The 21978-nt window shown below is 43.8% G+C and overlaps 1 protein-coding gene across 1 annotated transcript in view; it reads right to left on the minus strand.

The window, feature by feature from the left end:
• Nucleotides 1-663: 663 nt before the first annotated feature.
• SLC35F1 (solute carrier family 35 member F1) overlaps nt 664-21978 on the minus strand; it is a 955166-nt gene continuing 933851 nt past the window's right edge. Inside the window, exon 8 of the mRNA XM_086926736.1 lies at nt 664-2959. Within this exon, the coding sequence (XP_086782862.1) occupies nt 2735-2959 (225 nt within the window). The 3' untranslated portion in view covers nt 664-2734. The remainder of the gene's footprint in view (nt 2960-21978) is intronic.

Genomic DNA, 21978 nt, shown 5'->3' on the forward strand with positions numbered 1-21978 from the left:
CCAACACTTCGGTTGCTAGTCTCCATGTGGGACGTAAACAGGAAACTAGAGCCATGTGAAGGACAATTAGCTCTGGGCTTAGAGTGGGTACATGAGTTTCTGAGTGGGTGTATGAATGTCTCAGTGGGTCCGGAGATGTTTTAAGGCATGGTCAAAGTGGGAAATTGCCCACAGCCGCCCGCTTCTAAGGTCCCCCCCCCCCCTTGAGAAAGTGAACTTTCTCTCTTTCTGTCTCTCCTTTAAGTCTCACCATCTCCTTGTCTTTATGCCTACCTCCATCACTATGTTTCTCTTTGCCCACGATCATCTTGAAAAACATACATATTTCAACAGTTTTTTGGCGTGATGACCTGTTTTTGAAAGTTTGTTATGGCATCATGCGGGCTTCAATTAGCAGAAAATTAGTAATAAAATTCAATGTTGTTTTGAACAAAGGGCCCTAAAATGTCTTGCCCGGAGCCCCATAAGTCTGTTTCACTCTGGTATATGTGGCCTCTGGACAATACATTTGGAGTGGCAACAAAAGTCTTGTGTGAGCAAAATACACGATTGCTGTTCTTACAGATGCACAGTGCATATCTGAACAGTCACAAGCTAGTTCCTTTAGTGCAGTCATGGGGGATATTTTTTTAGAATAATTAAAAATCATATGTGCCCCCCCCCCCCCCCTTTGAACCATCATTGTTGCAGTCCTTCTTATGAAAACAAAACAAAGGACCCAGCCTCTTGCTGTGTGGAGGCTGGGTCCTGTGTTTTGTTTTCATATGTCAGGCTTTGGAGGGTGGCCCCAGCTCAAATATCCCCTCTAACTCTCCCTTTGTTTGTGTATAGCAGTCCTTTTTAGACAACGTCCAAGCCGACGCCATTGCACTAAGTAAACGCGTACAGATTAGTGTCTTGGAAGAAAAATTGGTAACAACACAAACACTAAAAGATGACAAAAATGGTTGACAACATAAATACAAATTTGAGGCAAAATAAATGTTTGCAAAATGGAGGAATGTAACCATAGAATAAAGTAAGTGGCAGCTTTGAGAAATTTTTACAAATACGTAAAACAAAATGGTCAGAGAAAGGTATTATTCTATTGGTTGGCTGAGGTGCAGTAGCTGCCTCCATATTCCTGTCTTCTTCTTCATAGTACACATGTATTTCAAGACCTGTGCAACATGGTGGACACATTCTAAGCTGGAACCAGCTGAAGTTTAGTTTCTTAAAACGGAAATGACGTGGAGGGGCGAGTCTTTATTGCAGGAGGTGCTGAGGCTTTGGAGCCTAGGTGTGTGAATGACACACTGCACCTCAGTTACGTTTCACTTTTACAACCCAACCCGTGTCAAGGGGGTAACAGTCCTTGATTGCAGTAGTGCCCACGACACCCAATTGCTTATTAACCGATAAAAACACGCATCTAGGAGTACAAAGAAAGACCGCTGGGGAGAGGGCACCCTAATTATTTACTTCGCACTCATTAACCAGACCTTCCTGATAGCAAGTTCGAGAAAACATTTTGAATCACAGGGAATAAAGTGGAGGAAGAAATAACACGCACTTCAAATAACGCTAAATAAATGCAAGAGCAGGCCTTAAATCTCGGGTGCCTGCATTGTCCTTGTCTGCTGTGTGTTGCGTAGGGTCGTGTGAGAAATTTCTGCAATGCGTAAAGAGAGGGAAGATGCGAACGGCTGATTCCTGGGCCGCCGATTTTGGAACTGGGAATTGGAAATCCAGGTTGGAGTCTCGGCGCCGCGCAACGTTCTGTGATTCTGGACAAATCATCTAATATCCCCGTGCCTAAAAACACATTAATGTGACCTTGTGTGATGTAACTAGTAGTCATGAAAAGCGCTATATAAAACTGCAAAAACGTCTTGTTTCTGTCGAAAGGCCGGCGGCTAGGTAAGGATTTAACAGTGCAGAGTATAACAGTCAATTTTTTTTTACAAAGCACATAAGAACATGAAACACCACTAGGCTTTGTTTTAGGAGACTAGAATACAATTAATATCACAAAATAATTTCCCACAATTAATGACTGCAATAACATGAAATTCCTTATGGGTCAGTAAGAAAATAGATCAATTTCCCCACCTTTTAGTGACACTCACACTCAATTGCTCCTTCCATCAAAATGCAATGTTTTTAGCACATGAACTTGGACACTTTAGAAAATGTACATAATTATAATTTGATCATACAACTTTGCATTTTGGCAGTGAAACACATTCTTAAACTTGGTTTTATACATGATTGTTGCCAGCCATTCCTTCCTGAAATACAGATTCGAGGCGCTATGTTTTATCCGTTCCTCTCACTTTGGCTTGACGGTGATGTGCATTGTAGCTAACTTCATCATTAACATACCCACAGTGCAACAAACACTATGTCGAGTGCAAACCCAAATTTCGAGGTGATTTTAACATCTAATTTAAGCAACTTAACATAAACTTCGAGGCTTGGTGATTCATAGTTGATTTAAATATCAACATGTTTCGGTACAGCATAGCGGACGGTAGAACATTCCCCATTCTGCATCGTCCTGGTTCACTGTTTGCGAGTATGCATCCAGTGAGATATCTTTCATTTTGTTCTCCAAGTAGAATTAGTTTGCTATCAGTCCTTGTCACATGGCATAGCTGCACCTGGTAAATACCTTTCTCTTTGCACAATACAGAGATAATGGACATATAAGAAAAAACTCCACTGAATCCTCAGTGGGTTGTAAAGCCTTGGCTTAGGCAACTCGGACGCGGGGTTCCTCTTCTGTTTCCTGGCCTAGGCTGGTGTATGTTACTGATGGTTCGAGCTGGCCAGAGGCCGGTAAGTCTACTACAGGTCCAGACGGGTTGCGGAACTGCTTGTATACCCTGGGATCCTGGGCGATGTACGTTGATGTGGATGAGTACAGGACCAGCCCAACAATGATGGTGAAGAAGGACAAGAGGTACAAACCTGAAAACTAAAAAGAAAAAAGGATTCATTAAAATATGTAGTGATGTAGACGTATGGCATACATTGCTGAGTTTAATGCTTTCCTAGCAGCCTGATTGAAGCACACAGAAACTTGTGTCAGTCCCTTTTCCATTTCTGTTGTATATGTATCTGACAGTAGACCAATATGTGTGCTAACATATATAAAGATTACATAGATACTTGACAGCAGACCTATGATTGTGCTAACAGATGTAAAGGAAGGACTTTTATGGTGCCAAAGTGCACTACAGGACTGTAGGTCCCAGCAGAAGCCCACTACCATATGCTCATGCGCAGTCTTTTGCTTGGGTAATGTTACATTTTCAGAAAATATGTGTTCATAGTGAATAGCCACCCTAATTAAAGCAATTAACAGTGCTGATCATCAGCAGAGTAAAGGAAAGGGGAACTTTTTTAGGCACAAAATGCAACACAAATGTGCACACACATCCACCCAAGGACCTAGTAGAACCATATCCCATATATTCAATTTCTAAAAAACAATTTAGCATATTATAAACTTGACAATCGATATACAATATGCAATACACAACACAACCACATTTAATGTCAACAGACCTCTTTGGCTCAAGTTAAAGAGAATATCAGCCAGATCTTGAAACATTAAAATACCATACGAATGCCTGTAAAGCAGTATAAAAATGCACGTAACATTACACAATGTGTATTTCTTTTAAACACAAATTACAATTCGATTGATTGCATTGCTCATAAGGACTCTAATGTTATAGTTTATGGCAGTGTCTTCATGAGAGAAATATCCGAGTGTAGAGAGGTTGAATTGAATATGTATGGGTGCAGTGCATATGAGTGGATTGAGTGAGTTGTGTATAGGTGAGAGCAATGCTGTGGTGGGGATGTGATTATAGTAAAAGTGTGCTTGCTACTTGACACTGTGAGCGCAGAGTGCACTTATATGCTGCAAGGACATGAGAGTTTATTGGTTTATTGCCTTTGTGTGGGTTTATGGGGGGCTTGCACAAGCTAATGAATTATATGAATAGACGATTTGAGTGAGTGAGTGATGTGTGCACATGCTAATAAAGTGAGTATGAAAGGAGTGAGCATACGATTGGAATGTGACTAATTATACTGTGTGTGACTAAAGGCTGTCGAGTTTGAGTTAGTAGATTTTATGGGAATGTAAAGTTTGTGCATTGCTAGATTGTGTGTAGGTGGTGTGCAAGTTTGAATAAAGTGGGTCTGTATGTAAACTATAGTATATGTTTTTTTATGTATGAGCGTTTTTGGATGGAGTGCTATAGGGTTGAGTACTAATTAGTCAAGCATGTAAATATGGTGCATGAGTGTGTGTTACGTGTGTATATGAGTTTGGTGGAGTGGGCTGAGTGCCTTTGTTAGGTCAATAAATAGATAAAGCTTGAGTGGTGTGCATATAGACCAGTAGAGTGTGTCTGTGCATATATGTAATGTGTATGTGTAATTTGAATATGTGTGAGATAGAAGTGATTTGAATGGAGTGAGTTTAAGTGTAACACATCCGAGAAATGTGTGTGTAGAATGCATGAGTTGTGTGCACCCACATGTGTGAATAAACAAACATATGAGCTACACCAGTGGGGAAAAAATAGTACATTCATTTATACAATGTTTGTGAGTGCAGGATCCTTCTTGTGGAGTTGAATGTGTATAAATGAGTGAATTGTTTGGGTCAGTGGAATGTATGTGCGAGAGCATTGGTTTACTGCGTGTGTGTATGTTTACAGTTGGTTTGCGTGGGTTAATGAATTATTTGAGTTGACGGTTAGACTGGGTGGGTGGAGTGTCTACCTGCTGATAAAGTGAGTGTGAGAGACTGAGCATAAGAGTGGAGTGTGAGTTAATATGCTGTGTGTGACAGAAGCCTGTCAAGTTTAAGTTAGTGGGGTGTGTTGGAACTTAAAGATTGTGTATTGCTACATTCTGTGCATGTGGTGTGCAAGTTCGATTAAAGTGGGTCTATATGTAAACCATAGTGGATGTTTTTTCTATGTATGTTTGTGAATGGAGTGCTGAAGGGTTACGTACTAATTAGTCAAGCACCTAAATGTGGTGGGAGCGTGTTTATGTGCTTGAATGAGTGGGCTAAGTGCCTCAGTTAGGTAAATAAATAGCTAAAGCATGAGTGGAGTGTGTATAGACCAGTAACGTGTATATGCACATATATGTGATGTGTATGTGTAATTAGAATATGTGTGAGTGAAGTGCTTTGCAATCAATGTAAGGGCAATGTATCAGATAAAAGTATGTGCAGAGTGCATGAGTTGTGTGCACTCACATGTGAATACAGAAAGGTGTGAGCTACTCCAATGGGGTGAAAATAGTACATTAATTTGTGTATGTGTTGCTTAGTACATACAATAATCTATAGATTAGTACAGCATGTTCGTGAATGCAGGACCCTTCTTGGCGAGTCAAATGTGTGTCTATGAGTGCATTGGTTGAGTTAGTGGAATGTATGTGTGGGGTAGTAATTTGAAAGTTATGTGAATCTCTTTCAAGACAATTACCAACAATTGTAATTACTTGAAGGCCAAATATATCTCAACACATACAGAAATGTCTTTTTGTGATAAACTCTCATCTCAAAGGTAGAACTGTAATGTCTAGTCGTCCTACATTTCTGTCCCAGTGCCGAAATACTCATGGGTAAGGACTGTGATGAAGAAGATGGGCGAAGTTGTAATCTGCAACAATGAGGAGTGCAAAAGGAAGGTGCAGCTCCTTAGGTTTATCAGGCTCAGCTACCATTAAGGCTGCTTCTCATGGTTTAAAGCATCTAATGGATACACTTGGCTTAGCTGTGTATGTACATCAGGATAGAAACCTAAAGCAAGATTCTCTGAAACCAGGGAGAAGAGTTGCCTTGGCTTCTCAGGCCTGAAACAGGGATTGCAAAATGTTGCTTTCAACATATAACGAGCTTACAAACATTCTCTGAATCCAGTGTTGAATTTTGCACCTTGAGAAGGAAGGTATCCCCTTCTTCCATTAAACACCAAGGGGCATATTATCAAGAACAGCGTTAAAAAGTATCGCTGGTTTAGCGGCAGAAAACTGCCGCTAAAGATGCGATAATGCCCCGGTTACTTACCGGTAATCTTCATTACTCCGAGTATAGTCTTCCTCGCCACATGACTTAACATAGTGAGCTTCAGCTCCACGACAGAACCCTCCAAAGTAAAAAAAGCCTCCCATCCCCTCCCAACATGGCCGACCAGTCACCCCTGACCTCTATAAGAGGCGGGCCGGCCCAACCAACAGTCTGAACCACCAAGCAAAAATTAAGCCGATAGCCAGACAGGGAGGGGGGGAGGGAACTCATGTGGCGAGGAAGACTATACTCGGAGTAATGAAGATTACCGGTAAGTAACAGGGGCATTACCTCCTCGTTAGTCTTCCTCGCCACATGACTTAACATAGTGAGCAAATACCCAAGCCAAAAGGCTTCATTGACCACAAGAAAAAACAACACCACACGGTGAAGTAGAAAACCAACACAAGGTTTAATCAGTACAAAAGAAAAGAAAACAGGAATAACAGGAAACCTGAATCAAGACAAAAAACAAAAGGCCATCAAGGAGCCACAGCTCCAGCACTCAGAACGGCCCCAGCGAAGCACTCAGGAACAGAACCACCCAAGACAATACGATAATGTTCCATGAACATGTGGGGGGACGACCACGTTGCCGCCCGACAAATCTCCTCAGTGGAGACACCCTTGAAGGAGGCCCAGGAGACAGACACACTCCTAGTGGAACGACCCTGGACCCCCACCGGCACAACCGAACCCAGCGAAGCATAGGAAAGGAGGATAGCCTGCTTAAGCCAGCGACTCAAGGTGGAAAGAGAGGGCTTGTGGCCAGAGTGAACGGGACCAAACGTAACGAACAGGCTATCACACTGGGAAAGGGAAGACGTGCGCTCAAGGTAAATCAAAACAGCACGCCGAACATCCAGCAAGGACAGGGAAAGCTCCGAGTCGGGAGGGAAAGAAGGCAATGACACCTCCCGAGACCGGTTCACCAAGGAAGGAACCTTGGGAAGAAAACGGGGGTCATGACGTAGAACCAGTCTGTCAGGCAAAACCCGCAAGAAGGGAGGAGAGCGAAGGAACGAACCAAGCTCGCCCATCCGACCTGCAGACACAATGGCCACCAGGAAAACCACTTTAAAAGTGAGAAACCTCAGATCCACCGAGGCCAGGGGCTCAAAAGGGGGACCCTGAAGGGCCCGCAGAACTAGGGGGAGATCCCAAGGGGGAGACAATGGGAAACACAAGGACACCCAGGACGCCGGCGAATAAATAGCCCATGCCGAAAAGCACTGAACCAGCAGCACCTGGCGCAAAACCCCGCCCACAAGGGGCGGGAAGCGCCCGGGGCCAATCCCAGCGCATCATCGCGGGTGGAAGTACAGAAAACCCCAGGGCAGACGGCAGCGTCCAGCGCCGTGAAACAAACACAGGACCGGCAGACGGCAGACGGTAAGCCCCATGTAAGGGAAAACCATGTCCGCCGTGCACGAGAAGAAACCCGGTTCGAGACCGGGCAGAACAGCTGCCCGCGCGCCCATATCAGGAAAGCCGAGAAGTAGTAGAGCCAGAACCGACCCAACAACGGCTCCCGCCCGGGAGAAAGTGCACTTAGCAGAACTCCCTCGCAGACCGAGGGCTGCACACCGAATGCGCAAAATAAACAAACAGACGCGGCCGGCTTTTAGGGACGCGCGTCTGTTCATTCAAGGCATCCCGGCGCAAAGACGGGTAAAACGAGGAGGGCGGACCCGCTCCAATAAATATACTGAAAAGGCGGCCGCCCCATGCAAGGACACCGGAGCCCTGTAACAACAGGGGCACCAGTGCAGGACACCAGAGCCCGAAAAGGGCGAGGGCCCATATGAAAAAAACGACCGGGAACCAAGGAAAATACACACCACATCCCCGGCCGCCCCCCCCCTCCCCCTGTACACCCATGGTGTGCTAAAGCAGCACCTAACCGGCCCCACAGGACCGGGGGAAGGAAGAGGGGGGAGGAATTGGAGTCCCAGGTCCCAGGGTCCGCTAAGGCAGGACCTCCAACCCAAAACCCATGTACCAGCTAGAGCAGGCACAACCTACCTGTACAGCGCCTCTGGAGAGAATCGCGCAGAACAAAAAAAAAACAGACTGTTGGTTGGGCCGGCCCGCCTCTTATAGAGGTCAGGGGTGACTGGTCGGCCATGTTGGGAGGGGATGGGAGGCTTTTTTTACTTTGGAGGGTTCTGTCGTGGAGCTGAAGCTCACTATGTTAAGTCATGTGGCGAGGAAGACTAACGAGGAGGTAATGGGCTTGATAATATGCCCTTGAGAATTCCAATAGAAGTCCATGTTCTGGTGTGAACATGCGCTTCTATTGGAATTCTCCAGGGCTTATTATCAAGCCCATTATCACCGCTTTGCCGCTAAAATGGTGATAATTTGAACGCCGTGCTTGATAATATGCCCCCAAATAAGTGCCTTAGAGAATCTAAAAGTTTATTAAATCAGTTACCTGAAAGTACGTTTTACATGAGCAAAATTGAATTTGATCAAGCCGTATCTACATGAGTGGAATGAAATCATTTCAAAGTCATATTTACATTTTTTTCTAACTTATTCTACTTTGAATTTTACATTTGTACCCGGAATGCATATGTTTTACAGAAAGGCCTTTTTCATTTTTGACAATGAACTCTAGTGTAGAGTTCCTAACCTGGGGTCACCGGACCACTGGGGGTCTGCACCCCATTCTTAGGGGGTGCTCGACTGCTTAGAAAAAACATTTCTATTAGCAGATTGATAAAGTATACATGTATTAAAAACACATAACATTGAAAGTGTTAAAATGCTCTGAAAATGTGAAGCAATTTGAAATCGGAGGCTACCATGAAGTTGGCATCCTTAGCTTGCTTTGTGGGAGCAACGAAAATACAGCAAACATAATCTAGTAGGGATGATAAGTATCCCCAATTGAAGAATTGGTAAGCACCAACAAAAAGAGAGCATGTGATCACTGCACTGCTCTAATCTACACTATTTTTGCTCGTTCCTCTTAACGCAGTTTAATGGCCAAAGTTGAAAGGTGGTGGTATAGAGGTTTCAGAGCTTCCTGGAAGACTTTGAACTTAAAGGCTATTAAGAAGAGATGAGTGTAGACAATGGGATGAGCCAGGACAACCAATATACAAAGGAAATGGAGGCCATGAGCAATTATTTGCTGGGAAAACTGTGGTGCATGTATTGCCTGCAACGGGATTTCCCTGAATACCAGAAACACTCACTAGTGTAATGTTTAGGTGGAAATCATCTCTGTAACCATTGAAGAAAATATATTCTGATTGTTTTAGCAAATAAAATTGCCAATCAACGTGATTATGTTGTACTTTGCCTGATTTGATTACATTCATATTCTTCCAACAGTAATGTGGTTAATGTTCTTTGAGTTCGACGTGCCTTACCGACGCTCCAGTGAAACCATGAGGAAGGGAGAAGCCGTTCCCCAAACCATGGTGTGCTGGTGTGGTGCTGTCTTATGACTATGACTATGAATATGGAGCCCTTTAAACTGTTGCCTTGTAGTTAGTACATAAGAATACATTTTTGTTTTGGGCTAACTGAATTGAATTGAATTGAATTGAAAATTCCATTTATATAGCGCATAACCACCCGAAGGCCTCGCAGCGATAACTGGATCATGGTATTAACAACTGTCCTTAGGTTTGGACTCTGATCACTTTGACTATGTGAACATTGAGCTTTGAAATGAATATCAACAACGGCAAAAAGGCAGCAGGGTGAAAGACAACTGCACCACCTAGGCTAGTCACAGAAAGTAAACTAAGCTTGTATTGCCCACCTCAAATGGTCAGCTGCCACATGACCACAGATACATTCTAGAAAAAAAGCTGATGAGAGGCAACACACAGAATCAACAGGTTTTAGTATGCACAAAGCAAAGTTCACCGCAGCTGCTGCCAGACACAGGCCATTTCGGAACTCTGCGCAAAGATAACAATAGTACTTTTACGAATTAGACTGGAGACTTACCAATTGCCCCAAAGAGGTATTTCTTCGCCATTTGAAGGCAACGTACATCTTGATCTGGACTGAGGACATAAGGGTACTTACCATTGGCTTTAGGTCTCATTTGTGAAGTCTATGTCCATCGACTGGGACGTTCTGCGACTTCACTCATTGCTGGTACCAACACACTAATACACAAATCTGGTTACCTTATATTGCCCTGAAGAAGCCCTTGTGAAGGGTGAAACGCGTTGGCTGTTTTCCATATGTACCCAAAGAACTTTTGAAAAATATGACTTGCAATCAACATCTGAAGACTGAACTGTGCTTGGTGTATACTATAGCCTGTTGATTCTGTGTGTTGTCTCTCATCAGCTTTTTTCTAGCTTTTGAAATTAACTTACATTTTGGGGTTAGAACACTGTAAGAAATTGGATTTCTGGTTGGCAGAGGTATGCACCCTGTCCAAGCAGGAAATACCATCCTTGTCAAGTTAAGTCACTACACATCCTAAATTATCCTGTGCGCGCCCACTGGTAGCTTGGGACAAAGCAGTCTGGCTTAACGTAGGAGGCTATGTGCAAAGAATTTGTGCAACACTTCAAACAGTGACACAGTAGAAACCTCACGAAAATACTCCATCCCAGGTTAGAAAAACAGAATTCGTTTTTATAAATAAAGCAAGACTAAAATGACAAAAAATCCAACAAGTAGAAGTCAAGATATGACTTTTTGAGGATTAAATGTGAAACTAGCGCTTAGAAGCAATAAGCTCCAATTTGTTGTATCTAATTGTGCTGGACAGGGAGAAAGTCAAACGTCTATGCCAACCACAATGAATCATGGGCTACATACAGAGACCGCTCAAGGTTCGCTGAACAAAAGTTCAGCTCAGCAATGGTTGGGTGTTGATCCCACAGTCAAGATGATGCATCGATTTCCTCCATGTAACGATGATGATGCACTGGTTCTGAGATGTGCCAGGATGCTCCTTGCAATGGAAGAGATGCATCAATCGACTCTCTGCAGTGGCAGCGATGCAGTGGTTCCCATGCAGTGGTTCCTATGGTGATGTGCCAGTTCTGAGTGTGATGCACACGTCCTGCTTGCAATGGTGGCAATATGTCGATTCTGCTCTCGCAGCAAAGGATGCGTCGGTCCCGCTGGAGCAAGGACCTGGCTCCACTTCCAATTAGCCAGGTGCAGGAGCACGGTGAAAGACTGCTATATCGCTGAATCTTCAAAACAGGAGGTTAGTCTGCTAGCCTTTGGAGTCACTCTGGGTTCAATCGATGGAGGTCCAGTCTTTACCCAGGCAGAGAGAGCGGCAGGCAGCAGTGCAAAACAGCAAGGTAGCAGTCTTCCTGAGCAGCAGTCCAGCAGAATGGCTGCCCTTCACCCCAACAGTTCTTCCTGGTAGAGTGGTTTCAGGTCCAGTTGTGAACTGAGTTGGTGGGGTTAGAGACCCAGTATTTATACCCAGTTGTGCCTTTGAAGTGGGGGTGACTTCAAAGAAGGCTTTGGAGTGCACAGAGGACCTCCCTTCCTGCCCTGGCTCTAGGCTCACTACAGGGGGGTATGCAGCCCCTTGTCTGTGGACAGGACACAGCCTATTCAAGTGTGAGGTGGTGCCCAGCTCCTCCCTCATCAAGTTACACCCAACTTCCCTTTGTGTATGGCTGCCTTGCAGTAATACGCAAAGACCAGCAGTCACCCAGCCAGTTATTAGAGACAGAAGACACCAAATGGCTAAGAACAGGTAAATGCCTAACTTTATAAAAGTGGAATTTTCAAAATAGTAACAATAAATCCAACTTTGCCATTAAAGAGGTTTTACCATTACCATTCCATAGGTGCTAAACATGATAGAACTACCTTCTCTCTATTAGGAATTACAGCTTATTAAATGTAATAAGGAATCCCCAATGTTAACCTATGAGAGGGCTAGGCTTCACAGTAGTATAAAACAAGTTTGGGAGTTTTCACTACCAGGAAACGTAACACTTAAAAGTATATGTCTTACCTTTTGATTACACAGAACCCTGCCCTATGGGCTACCAAGGGCCTACCTTAAGGGTGACCTGGATGTTATAAAAGTGGAATTTAAGCCTCCGCTAGGGGTGTTAAATGCCACGTCGACATGGCCCTAAAAATTGTACAAACAGGCGCTGCAGTTGGAGGCCTGAGACATGTTTAAGTGGCTGCTTAAGTGGGTGGCACAACAAAGGCCCACTAGTAGCATTTAATTTACAGGCCCTGGGCACATGTAGTGAACTTTACTAGGGACGTATACGTACAGTTAATATGCAAATTGGGTATGAGCCAATGTTACCATGTTTAGAAGAGAGGAGAGAGCACATGCACATTAGCACTTCAGAAAGGACCATTTTCCAACAAACTCGTTTAGGGATCAAATTTATTTATTCTCTACTGGAATGTCCCAAAAAATGAATCACACACTGTTACTGCTCAGTAGCATGAAGTATGTAAGAACACTTAGGGTACCATTACGATGGCGGGCAGACTTCACCGTAACGGTATGCGCGACAATCCGCCAGGGGTGCAGCGGTCCCACACCTCCAATTAGGATGCCACTGCCACCGTGGCATCCCCCATTCCCAGCATTGTGCATGCACAAGGTGAGAGGCACTGCGCGGTGCCTGCCACCTTGTCCATGCAAATGGTACTCCCCATGTGCACCCTCCACCCCCCCAACATCCTGGAGGCCCGCTACGGGCCCCCAACAGCAAGGACTGCATGCCTCGTTGCCACCATGGAAAGGCTGCTCTTCGCCGGCATCCTGATATGGTTGGTGGTGTCTTACAGACACCGCCACCATATTGTGGCAGTTTTCTGCCCGGTCGACGTGTCGACCGGCGGAAAAGGGGCAGACGGTCTTCCCGTCCGTCGCGGACCCCCAGCCATCCTAAAGTGGCGGGGGTCAATCATTGAAGGATAGCGGGCGGATCGCCCCGCCGGGCCAGCGGTGGCTACTGCCGGCCTGTCTGGGGCGATCTGCCGGCCCGCCATCCTAATAGACCCCTTAGTCTGGGACACAAGGACAAAGGAACCTGAAATAAAGACTTTGGGGCAGATTTACAAGCCCCTTGCGCATCATTTACGCCGCCGTTGCGTCACTTTTGTGATGCAGCGGTGGCACAAATCGTGCTCCATGGTGCGGGGGTACTTACAACGTGATGCATCTGGAAGATGTAAAGCCCTGCGCCACATGTAGGCATTCCTGCGCAGGGGGAGGCGTTCCGGCGCAGGAACGCCTCCTAAAAGTGGCTGAGTAAAATCTACAAGATTTCACTCAGTCACTTTTAGGCTCATGCTGCGTCAAAACCCTGCGCCTGCCTGAAGCAGGCGTAAGGATTGACACAGCATTAACCTGATAGGGCCCCCACAGCATTGCTGGAGCTGCGTCGCGCTTGCGACGCAACTCCAGCAATGTGTCACGTTTTTGCACCATGGTGCGCCGCATTTACAATGCGGCGCATCCATGATGGCGGAGCTGCGGCGCACAATAACTGGCGCATCCCTGCTGATTTGCAGGGATGCACCAGTTATTGTAAATATGCCCCTTTAATTTGCCATAACAGAACAGAGGGTTTTAATTTTCGAACTTCACTGACTGTTCACCGCGGCTTCCTTTTTTTTTTATATCTAGTGAATGAATAAAATGAAAGAAGTGTGAGATTTTCTTAGATATTTATTGATGGGGGACGGAGTGCAGTGAAATATATATTCAAGAGGTTAATAAATGTAACAATTTTAGCATCCTTTCCTCATTACCATGACTTTCAATGGCACATCCTCATTTGATCAACATGTATTGAGGCTCGCATTTGTACTTGGCAGCACAGAGGAATGAGGTGTGTTGAGTTCCACAGAAATGTGTACAGTTTTATGTTTCCATATACATTACTGTACTTGTTTTCATTCTTGCACTTAATCCAGGAAATTATTTCAATTGCATTTAAACAATCCACATTTGACAATTTTTTTTTACCTATGATACGGACATGTCATAATTGTACCCCTACACCCAAACAAACCTCACTGGCTGTACATACCATCTGCCTACCATTTGTTTACTGGACTTCACGACTTGAAGCTACAGTTTAACTTTGAAATCCAAGGTGAATTGGCAACCAAGAGAAACTTGTGTTGGCAACTGTGTATGGTATAAATTACTTTCATGGGCCCGCTGGTCCTATATTGCTGCCACTTTGTATCTGTGATGAATTATACAGGACAGAGTGACAAATAGGTCAAAGCAACCTAAAAAATCTGCAGGACTTTTGCAAATGGATGGTACTTTCCACCTCCCCGAACTGGTGATAATGAGTGGTGAAAGAGACCCTTGGTTGAAAAATCCCAGCAGATGCCACCTTTGACAATCACCAGTGGTACACAGACAGGGCTATATTTGCCCAGAGCATTCCCCCATGCACATAAAGGGCCAGATTGCGATTTCCGACGGACCGGAATCCATCTGACATAGCCCTGGAAATGGAACCGAACTACCTCCTGTCGTCGGTTCCAGCCCAGCTATTATGATGCGACCGAACCCTGTTTGGTTGTAATCTTATACTTTGCTATGACAGCATGCATCCCGAACAGAATGCATGTTCTCATAGCAAAGAGCTAAGGTGCAGTCCATCCCTGCACCCGGTGGCAGGCACCTCAAGGTGCATTTGAACCTCAAGGTGCCTGCCACCGGGTTCAGGGATCAACAGGGGGGCACTTAAGCTGCCATTCGGCTGCCTTGCACCCATGGGGACCCTGCTGGGGGCCTCCAAAGACAGTTTCCCAATGCCTTTTGTGTGTCAAAAAGGCCGGCATAGAAAGGCAGTGGGAAATTGCCATTGTACTCCCTTGGCTGGAAAGAGCCAGCCGAGGGAATACTGCTGGCCTTCCGAATGGCGAATTGGCTCTCCAAGCCCATCGTCAGCCATTCGGAACTCCTGTTTGTAATAATTGTTGACCAACTCCATCACAATGGGTTGTTCGGAAATTATTACAAAGAGGAGATTATGAAGCGGTTGGCATCGATCCGATTGAGGGTCGGGTCATTCCTTACCGCATCGTAATCGGGCCCATTGTCTTCATTCTTCCAATGAAGTTTGAGGGTTGTAAACAGCCCAGAAATAGATTAGTGGAGTGTTGTTCTAAATATGGGTGGTGTGTGCAGGGGTCTCTGGTGAGGCTCTAGAGACCAGCTGTGTTGCTAGGAGATTCCAAGGCGACCACATCCTCTCTCACCCAGAGGCCTCACACACAGGGGAACACCATATGGCCCCAACTCGTGTATAAAGCCAGTGAGGCAGGAAAAATACTGAAAGGACACATTTCATGCCTACCTAGATGAAGAAGATTATTCCCTGTACCCCCCTCTGTATAGGCACAGCGAAATTATTTCCACTCAGGTAGATTGTGAGACTCACTATTTTTCAATCAGTAAATGTAAACGTGTGTGTCTTGTAAAGCGCACTGCTACCCGGAGGCGTCCTGGCGCTATAGACCGCTGGGGACCCCGTCCTGGCTGTCCTGGCTTTCCCTGTGAGATGTTCCCTCCTGGGTATCTCCAAGGTGAAACCAGGCATCCCCCGGCATTTGTGGGGGGCTGTTGTGGAGATGAGGCAAGCTAATGCCCAGAGTTGCCGAGTGTGATCCCTGGTTAGAGTAGGCACTGAGGCAAGAATTATCGAGTACGCTGACCCTGGTTCACGACCCTGCTGCGTCAGGGATTGAACCCTGGTCCCGAGCTGTCCTCTGCTTCCAGGTCTGCTGCCTCTAACCAGTGAGCCACACCACTCAACAGTGTTAGGGTGACCAGATTTTGAAAGCCAGGATGTTCCACATAACTCCAATTTTGCACCCACTGAAGTGACCACAATGACATGACTTAACTTACATTCACCAACCCAGAAACACAGTTACTGAGGCACAAGGGGAAATTAAATGCACCATGTACACAAAGTATCATTTTAAATTGCTTTCTGTTTTAGGCATGTAGTTAATTTTCACTACACCACATGATAATTCATCGCCTCTGTATCTGTTAGCACAAATTACACAGTGCTTCACAGATGACAGATGGTTTTACACCTGTTAACCAGTGTCACGTTATATTCCTTTTAGACAAACTGACTGGGGTGAGAATAATTGAGATATTTCTCTTGAGCAATCGTATTGTGTATTTTGTTTTCTGTTCAGTGCCTAAATTGCACTGCTTTGATGACTCCCTGTATGTCTGTGATGTATAGAATATACTTTTGCCACTTTCCTGGTAGCAGCTGTGCTTCAGCATGGACGGTATGACACTCCAAATATTGCTGCCCACGTATGCTAATATCCAAATTCAGGATTCGTGCCCCTACCCCCACAGATGCACCGGAAATGTGCCTGACTGGGGGTACGAAAGTCTGCCAAATGGATGTCTAAGTGCTTTTGAGCATTAGCCAGTCTCTGAAGGCAACCACCGTGCTGTCACACAGTCTGTCCACAGGTGTGTGCTAATAAGTGTTATTTAGTCTTGAAATTACCTAGCTGCCTGCCAGAAAGTAGAAGCGTCCTTTTTATGTTCATAAATATGAGAGAAGGGTTACGTAAAAACCTGTCTTGCTGTCTTGACTTTTTCTGGATGTAAGAGACAGGGAGAGACTGATTTTTTGCCTTCAATTCTCCAGTATGTGCTGACTTTGATTTGCTACCCTTAGGACTAAAGCAATTATTCTCTCTCCCTAAAACTTGGTGACATTGGGTTCCACCCAAATGAAACACTTAATTTACTTGTAAGTCCCAAGTAAAATGGTACTATATGTACCCAGGGCTTGCAAATTAAATGCTACTAGGGGGCCTGCAGCGCTGATTGTGCCATATCAACTTATCTCAAGGATGCCATTGCAGCCTGTGCGTGCAGTTTTGAACTGCCGTTTTGACCTTGTAAAACGAACTTTTTGCCAGGATATATATATATATATATATATATATATATATATATATATATTTTGAATGGGGCTGTGACGAAGACCCGGAAGGGTTGAAACGCGTAGCCATTAAAATATTGGTGTAACAGACACACTGTGTGCAGACTTCTGAATCTTGTATACTGTCCAGGATTTGCATTTATTTATTTATATATATATATATAAGAATTCACAATCCTGAGGTGCCAGTAACAGCGCACGGACACAGACCAGGTACAGACCACAGGACGAGGAGTTAGAGGTGAATGAAGTGCTTTATTCCATCGATGGGGACGGTAACATGACGCGTTTCGTCCGGGAAACCCGGACTTGATCACATGACAAACCCAGAGATTCACGTGGTTAAATACTGGTTATAACGAGGCTCCTCCCATAATTCAAACAACATAGAAGAAATAACCTTCATGATCAACTATGGTAAACCAATATACAGTTTAAAACACAAAATTGCGTGTAAAATGCAAAACATTAAACATATGTTTTAAAATGAGATAAACAGTTGAGGAAGTGAAGGGCAAGTGCCCAAATAAAGTCAACCACAGTATAAACTATACATCGTAAATAAATGATGTGAACTGATATCATGGGGTCATAGTATCAAACCAGTAAAAAAAGGATGAAACCACATAAGGAATTAGTGCATAAAAATAGTGCAAAATACATTATCCCAAAGTTTGGGAGAGAGCAATGTATATACAGGTAAAAACCTGGAGCAAGATGTAAACAAGTGTGAGAAAGTGCAAAGTGCAAAGAAGTGCAAAATATGGCAGTACATTTATATGTTAGGGGGAAAAAGTTTATCAACATTTGGATATAGAAAAATGCAACATTACTGTAAAGGATTAAAGTGACCAGTGACCTCAAGCAGCAAGAAAACGGACGAACCGTGAGAATCATAGCAGCACAGCTAGAATATAAATAATGTATATATAAATCCATTAAATATAATCAAAACACAGAGATTAACAATTCATTCATTTTTGGACCATCCACAACATGAATATAATAGATTAAAACCATATAAATAGGTATAAAATCCATGTAAAATATCATGCATATGATGGAATAAAATATTTACAGAAAGTTATTAAGATCTTCTCCCATGTTGAGGCCATTCGGAATCTTACTGTTTAACCTCAAAATGTATTGACTTTCCAACTGTCTTAGTCTTTTTTCTCTGTCTCCACCTCTTTTGTGTGGAGGGACTGCATCAATAACAAAATATTGTAAGTCATTTAGGTTATTGTTGTGTACCAACTTGAAATGACGTGCCACAGGGTAGTTGGGGTCAGAGTTTACTATGGCACGAAGATGTTGTAAAATGCGATTGTATACTTGCAACTTTGTGCTGCCAACGTATTGCAACTCGCACGTACACTTTAAAACATAGACCGCATGGTCAGTTTTACAAGTATACAAGTTGTTGATTTTGATCACAGCATCCGTCAAGCCCTCAACAAATTCGGTGGTATTAACACCGAACTTGCAAGCCCTGCAAGAACTACACTTTCGAAAACCTGTTTTATTTGAGAACCAGTTAGGTTTTATAACGGTCTCAGGACTAGTTCTTACTAGAGCATCCCTCATCGAGGGTGCTCGACGGAAAGTGATGCTGGGCATATCTTCCAACAATGGGCCTAAGACAATATCAGTTTTCAAGATGGGCCAATTGGACTTAATGATTTGTTTGATCTTCTTTTCTTGATTGTTAAAAGTGGTAATGAGACGAATGGTAGGTTTCTCAGATCTAACAGCAACTTCCTCTGATGTTTCAATGGTGGGTTGCTCTGCTATTACCACTGTCTGATTAGACAAAGCCCTTTTAAGAGAGTTGGTGAGGGAATTAGCATGATAGCCTCTACGTAAGAATCTCAAATAAGATCCATTAAGACAATTCATGAGGTCAATCTCGTTGTTACATATGCGTCTAATTCTTAAAAACTCCCCATAAGGGATGCTTTTGATAAGATGATGTGGGTGGTTACTCTGTGCGTGTAAAATAGAATTTCCAGCTGTGGACTTTCTGTACATTCTAGTCATGATCTTATTATTTCTGATATAAACCTCCACATCTAGAAAGTTGACACTAACATTGTTGATGTTGGCAGAAAATTCTAGGTTTAGAGAATTGTTGTTGATGTTACTAACAAATTCTTCGGCTGATGATTTACAACCTTGCCAAATTATGAAAACATCGTCAATGAAGCGCCACATTTTCACAATGCCTGTTTCCTCTTCCTCCAAACAGTCGCGGATCCCACCTAAGACGTGCCTCTCCCACCAGCCCACGTGTAAACATGCGTAGCTGGGGGAGAAGCACGCACCCATGGCAACACCACGCATCTGCTGGAAGATCTCATTGTTGAAAAGGAAAAAGTTATTTTTAAGGCACAAATCAATCATACTGATAAGCATTTTGCTGTGTTCAAAATACCTGATATCTCTTGTAGACAAAAAGTATTCAATTGCATTCAAACCATCAACATGATTAATAGAGGTATACAGAGATGTGATGTCCATGACTAGAAATAAATAGTTAGGTTTCCACATAACTTCTTTCAATTTCATCAGGAAGTCACCAGTGTCTCTTAAATAGCTAGGTAAGGCCTCCATATAATCGTGTAAATAGAAATCAACATATTTTGAGAGGGGTTCCAAAAGTCCATTTTGGGCGGAAATAATGGGTCGCCCCGGTACAGGTATCGTGCCTTTATGGATCTTGGGTAATAAGTATAGAGTGGGAGTGATAGGGAAATCCTTTTTGAGGAAATCAAACTCTTTCTTACTGATCAGTCCTTCCCTCTTCCAAGATGCCAAATTGGAATGTACAAGTAGTTTTACTTTGTTGAGTTCATTGAATGAGGCCTTCCTATAGCAGGCAGGGTCACTTAATTGTCTTTCAGCTTCCTGTAGATACATAGTGCGTGGCCACAAAACGATATTTCCACCTTTATCAGCTTTATTGACAATGATATCACCCTTAGATTTGATTTTTCGCATCAGCAGAGAGTATTGTTTGTCTCTAAAGCTTCTAAGTTTTTTACTTTCAGCCACAGTTTTGTTTAGTTCCTTAAGGTCTTCAACGACCCGATCGCTAAAAATGTCAATGGCATCCCTGGGCATCACTGGGACAAAAGTAGATTTGGGACAAAATGGACTATTACCAGCACTGCCACTGCTGATTCCCATAGAAATTAATACATCCTGCGTGTTGGTAGGGGCATCATTGTCATCATTGGCAAGGGAATGAGCAACCTTCAAAGCCTTAGTATCAGCAATAGAAAAGATTTTATGACTTTGAGATTCATTCAAAATGGTATTGGCTTTTTCACTTTTCTTGTTGGTAGTGTGGAATTTGAGAAGCTTAAGTTTCCTTATAAACTTAAAGGTATCAATTCTCGCTTGCACATACTTAAATCCATTATTAGGGCAAAAAGAAAGTCCCAATGAAAGAAGCTGAGTTTCCGCTGCATTGAGGTCAAGCTCAGTCAGATTAATCACAGTGTTTTCTACATCGGAGTCACATGGATGATGAGTTACATTCATAGCGGTTTTATCTTTTTCTTGTGTGTTTTTTTCTTTTATATTTTTTTCATTTATTTCAATTTTATCATGGTTTTCATGTTTATCATCGTTAATCCCAATTTCAGTAGACGAAGTTTTGTCATCAAAAGACGATGTGGTGGGTAGCTTCATAATTTTACTTATGATTTTGTTTGGGCATTCCCCCTTCCTCTTCTCTTTTTCCCGTAATTGTTTGCGTTTCCTCCTCTCTTTACGGGATTTGTTTCGCCTCTTCCTCTTGTTTGCTGTGTCCCTCTCGACCTTAAGGTGTTTCGCCGATCTTCCACCATAAAAACCAATTCCTCAGATGGAGTAAAGCTACTAACCCCAACTTGTTGCTCGTTAATTTCCTCATCGGAGCCCCCACTGCTGTAGATAGAACTCATATCAGTATCTGATCCTTCAGGGGCTCCCGCCTGTTGGTTTTGGGGAGTTTGAGATGTTACTGCTGACACTGGCACAGATGAAGTTAATGCTTGTCTTTTGGCTGACTCGAATTTCCTTGAGAATGTAAATATTCTCCCATTCTCGTAGTCAGCCTTGTCTCTGGCGAACTTAAATGCCTTGCGGGTTTTGATGGTCTCCTCATATTTATCAAGACGTTTTTTGATATCTTCCCGCCCTTTAGTTATCACCTCCTGTTGTTCCATGGCGTTTAATTCGAGGTTAAGCTTCTCAATCTGGGACATTAGTTCGACACTATCTATTTCGGCGTATTTGATTAGGATGCATACCATGCCCATGGATGCATCGAGGTTATGTTGTGCCCACTCCTTCAGCATGAGGGGATTGAGGTTTTCAAATGATGGTGCTATTAATACTCTTAAGCCACGAGGCACCCTTTTAGCTTCCTTGTATTTCTCAAGACTTTTTTGTTCCCACCATTTAGTGAGCTCCGTCCGGAGCAATTTTTCAAGGAAGCTGCATTGCAGACAGGTGTTCAGAGGCCACGCCTCTTTTTACACCTCTCTGCAAGGCAGCTCTGTGGCGCTTACTGGAGGTACTAGTGGGCTAGTTTGACCCTAGGGACCCTTAGGATTGAAGGCGACTTAATCTCTCAACTTAGAACGGTGACAGGGCACGTTTAAACAGTGGTGAAGGGAGGGGACGGTCCCTGACGTGATGTGTGCAAACACGCCCTGTGGCGCGTTTTAAGTTGGGGAAAAAATTCCACTTTAAACCTGAGGGACCATGGGGGCCAAGTAGCCCACCAGGTGCTTCCAAGAAGCACCACTGCGCTGCGTTGCAGAGAGGTGGTGCAGGCCATGCCCCTTTTTACATCTCTCTGCTAGCAGCTCTGTGGCGCTTACTGCATGTAATACGAATTCTGATTTACTGGCCTGTTATCAGGAGATACCTCAGTCCTGCATCTTTGAGCCCAGT

This window comes from Lissotriton vulgaris, chromosome 6, assembly GCF_964263255.1.
Source record: "Lissotriton vulgaris chromosome 6, aLisVul1.2, whole genome shotgun sequence".
NCBI classification, from domain to species: Eukaryota; Metazoa; Chordata; class Amphibia; order Caudata; family Salamandridae; genus Lissotriton; species Lissotriton vulgaris.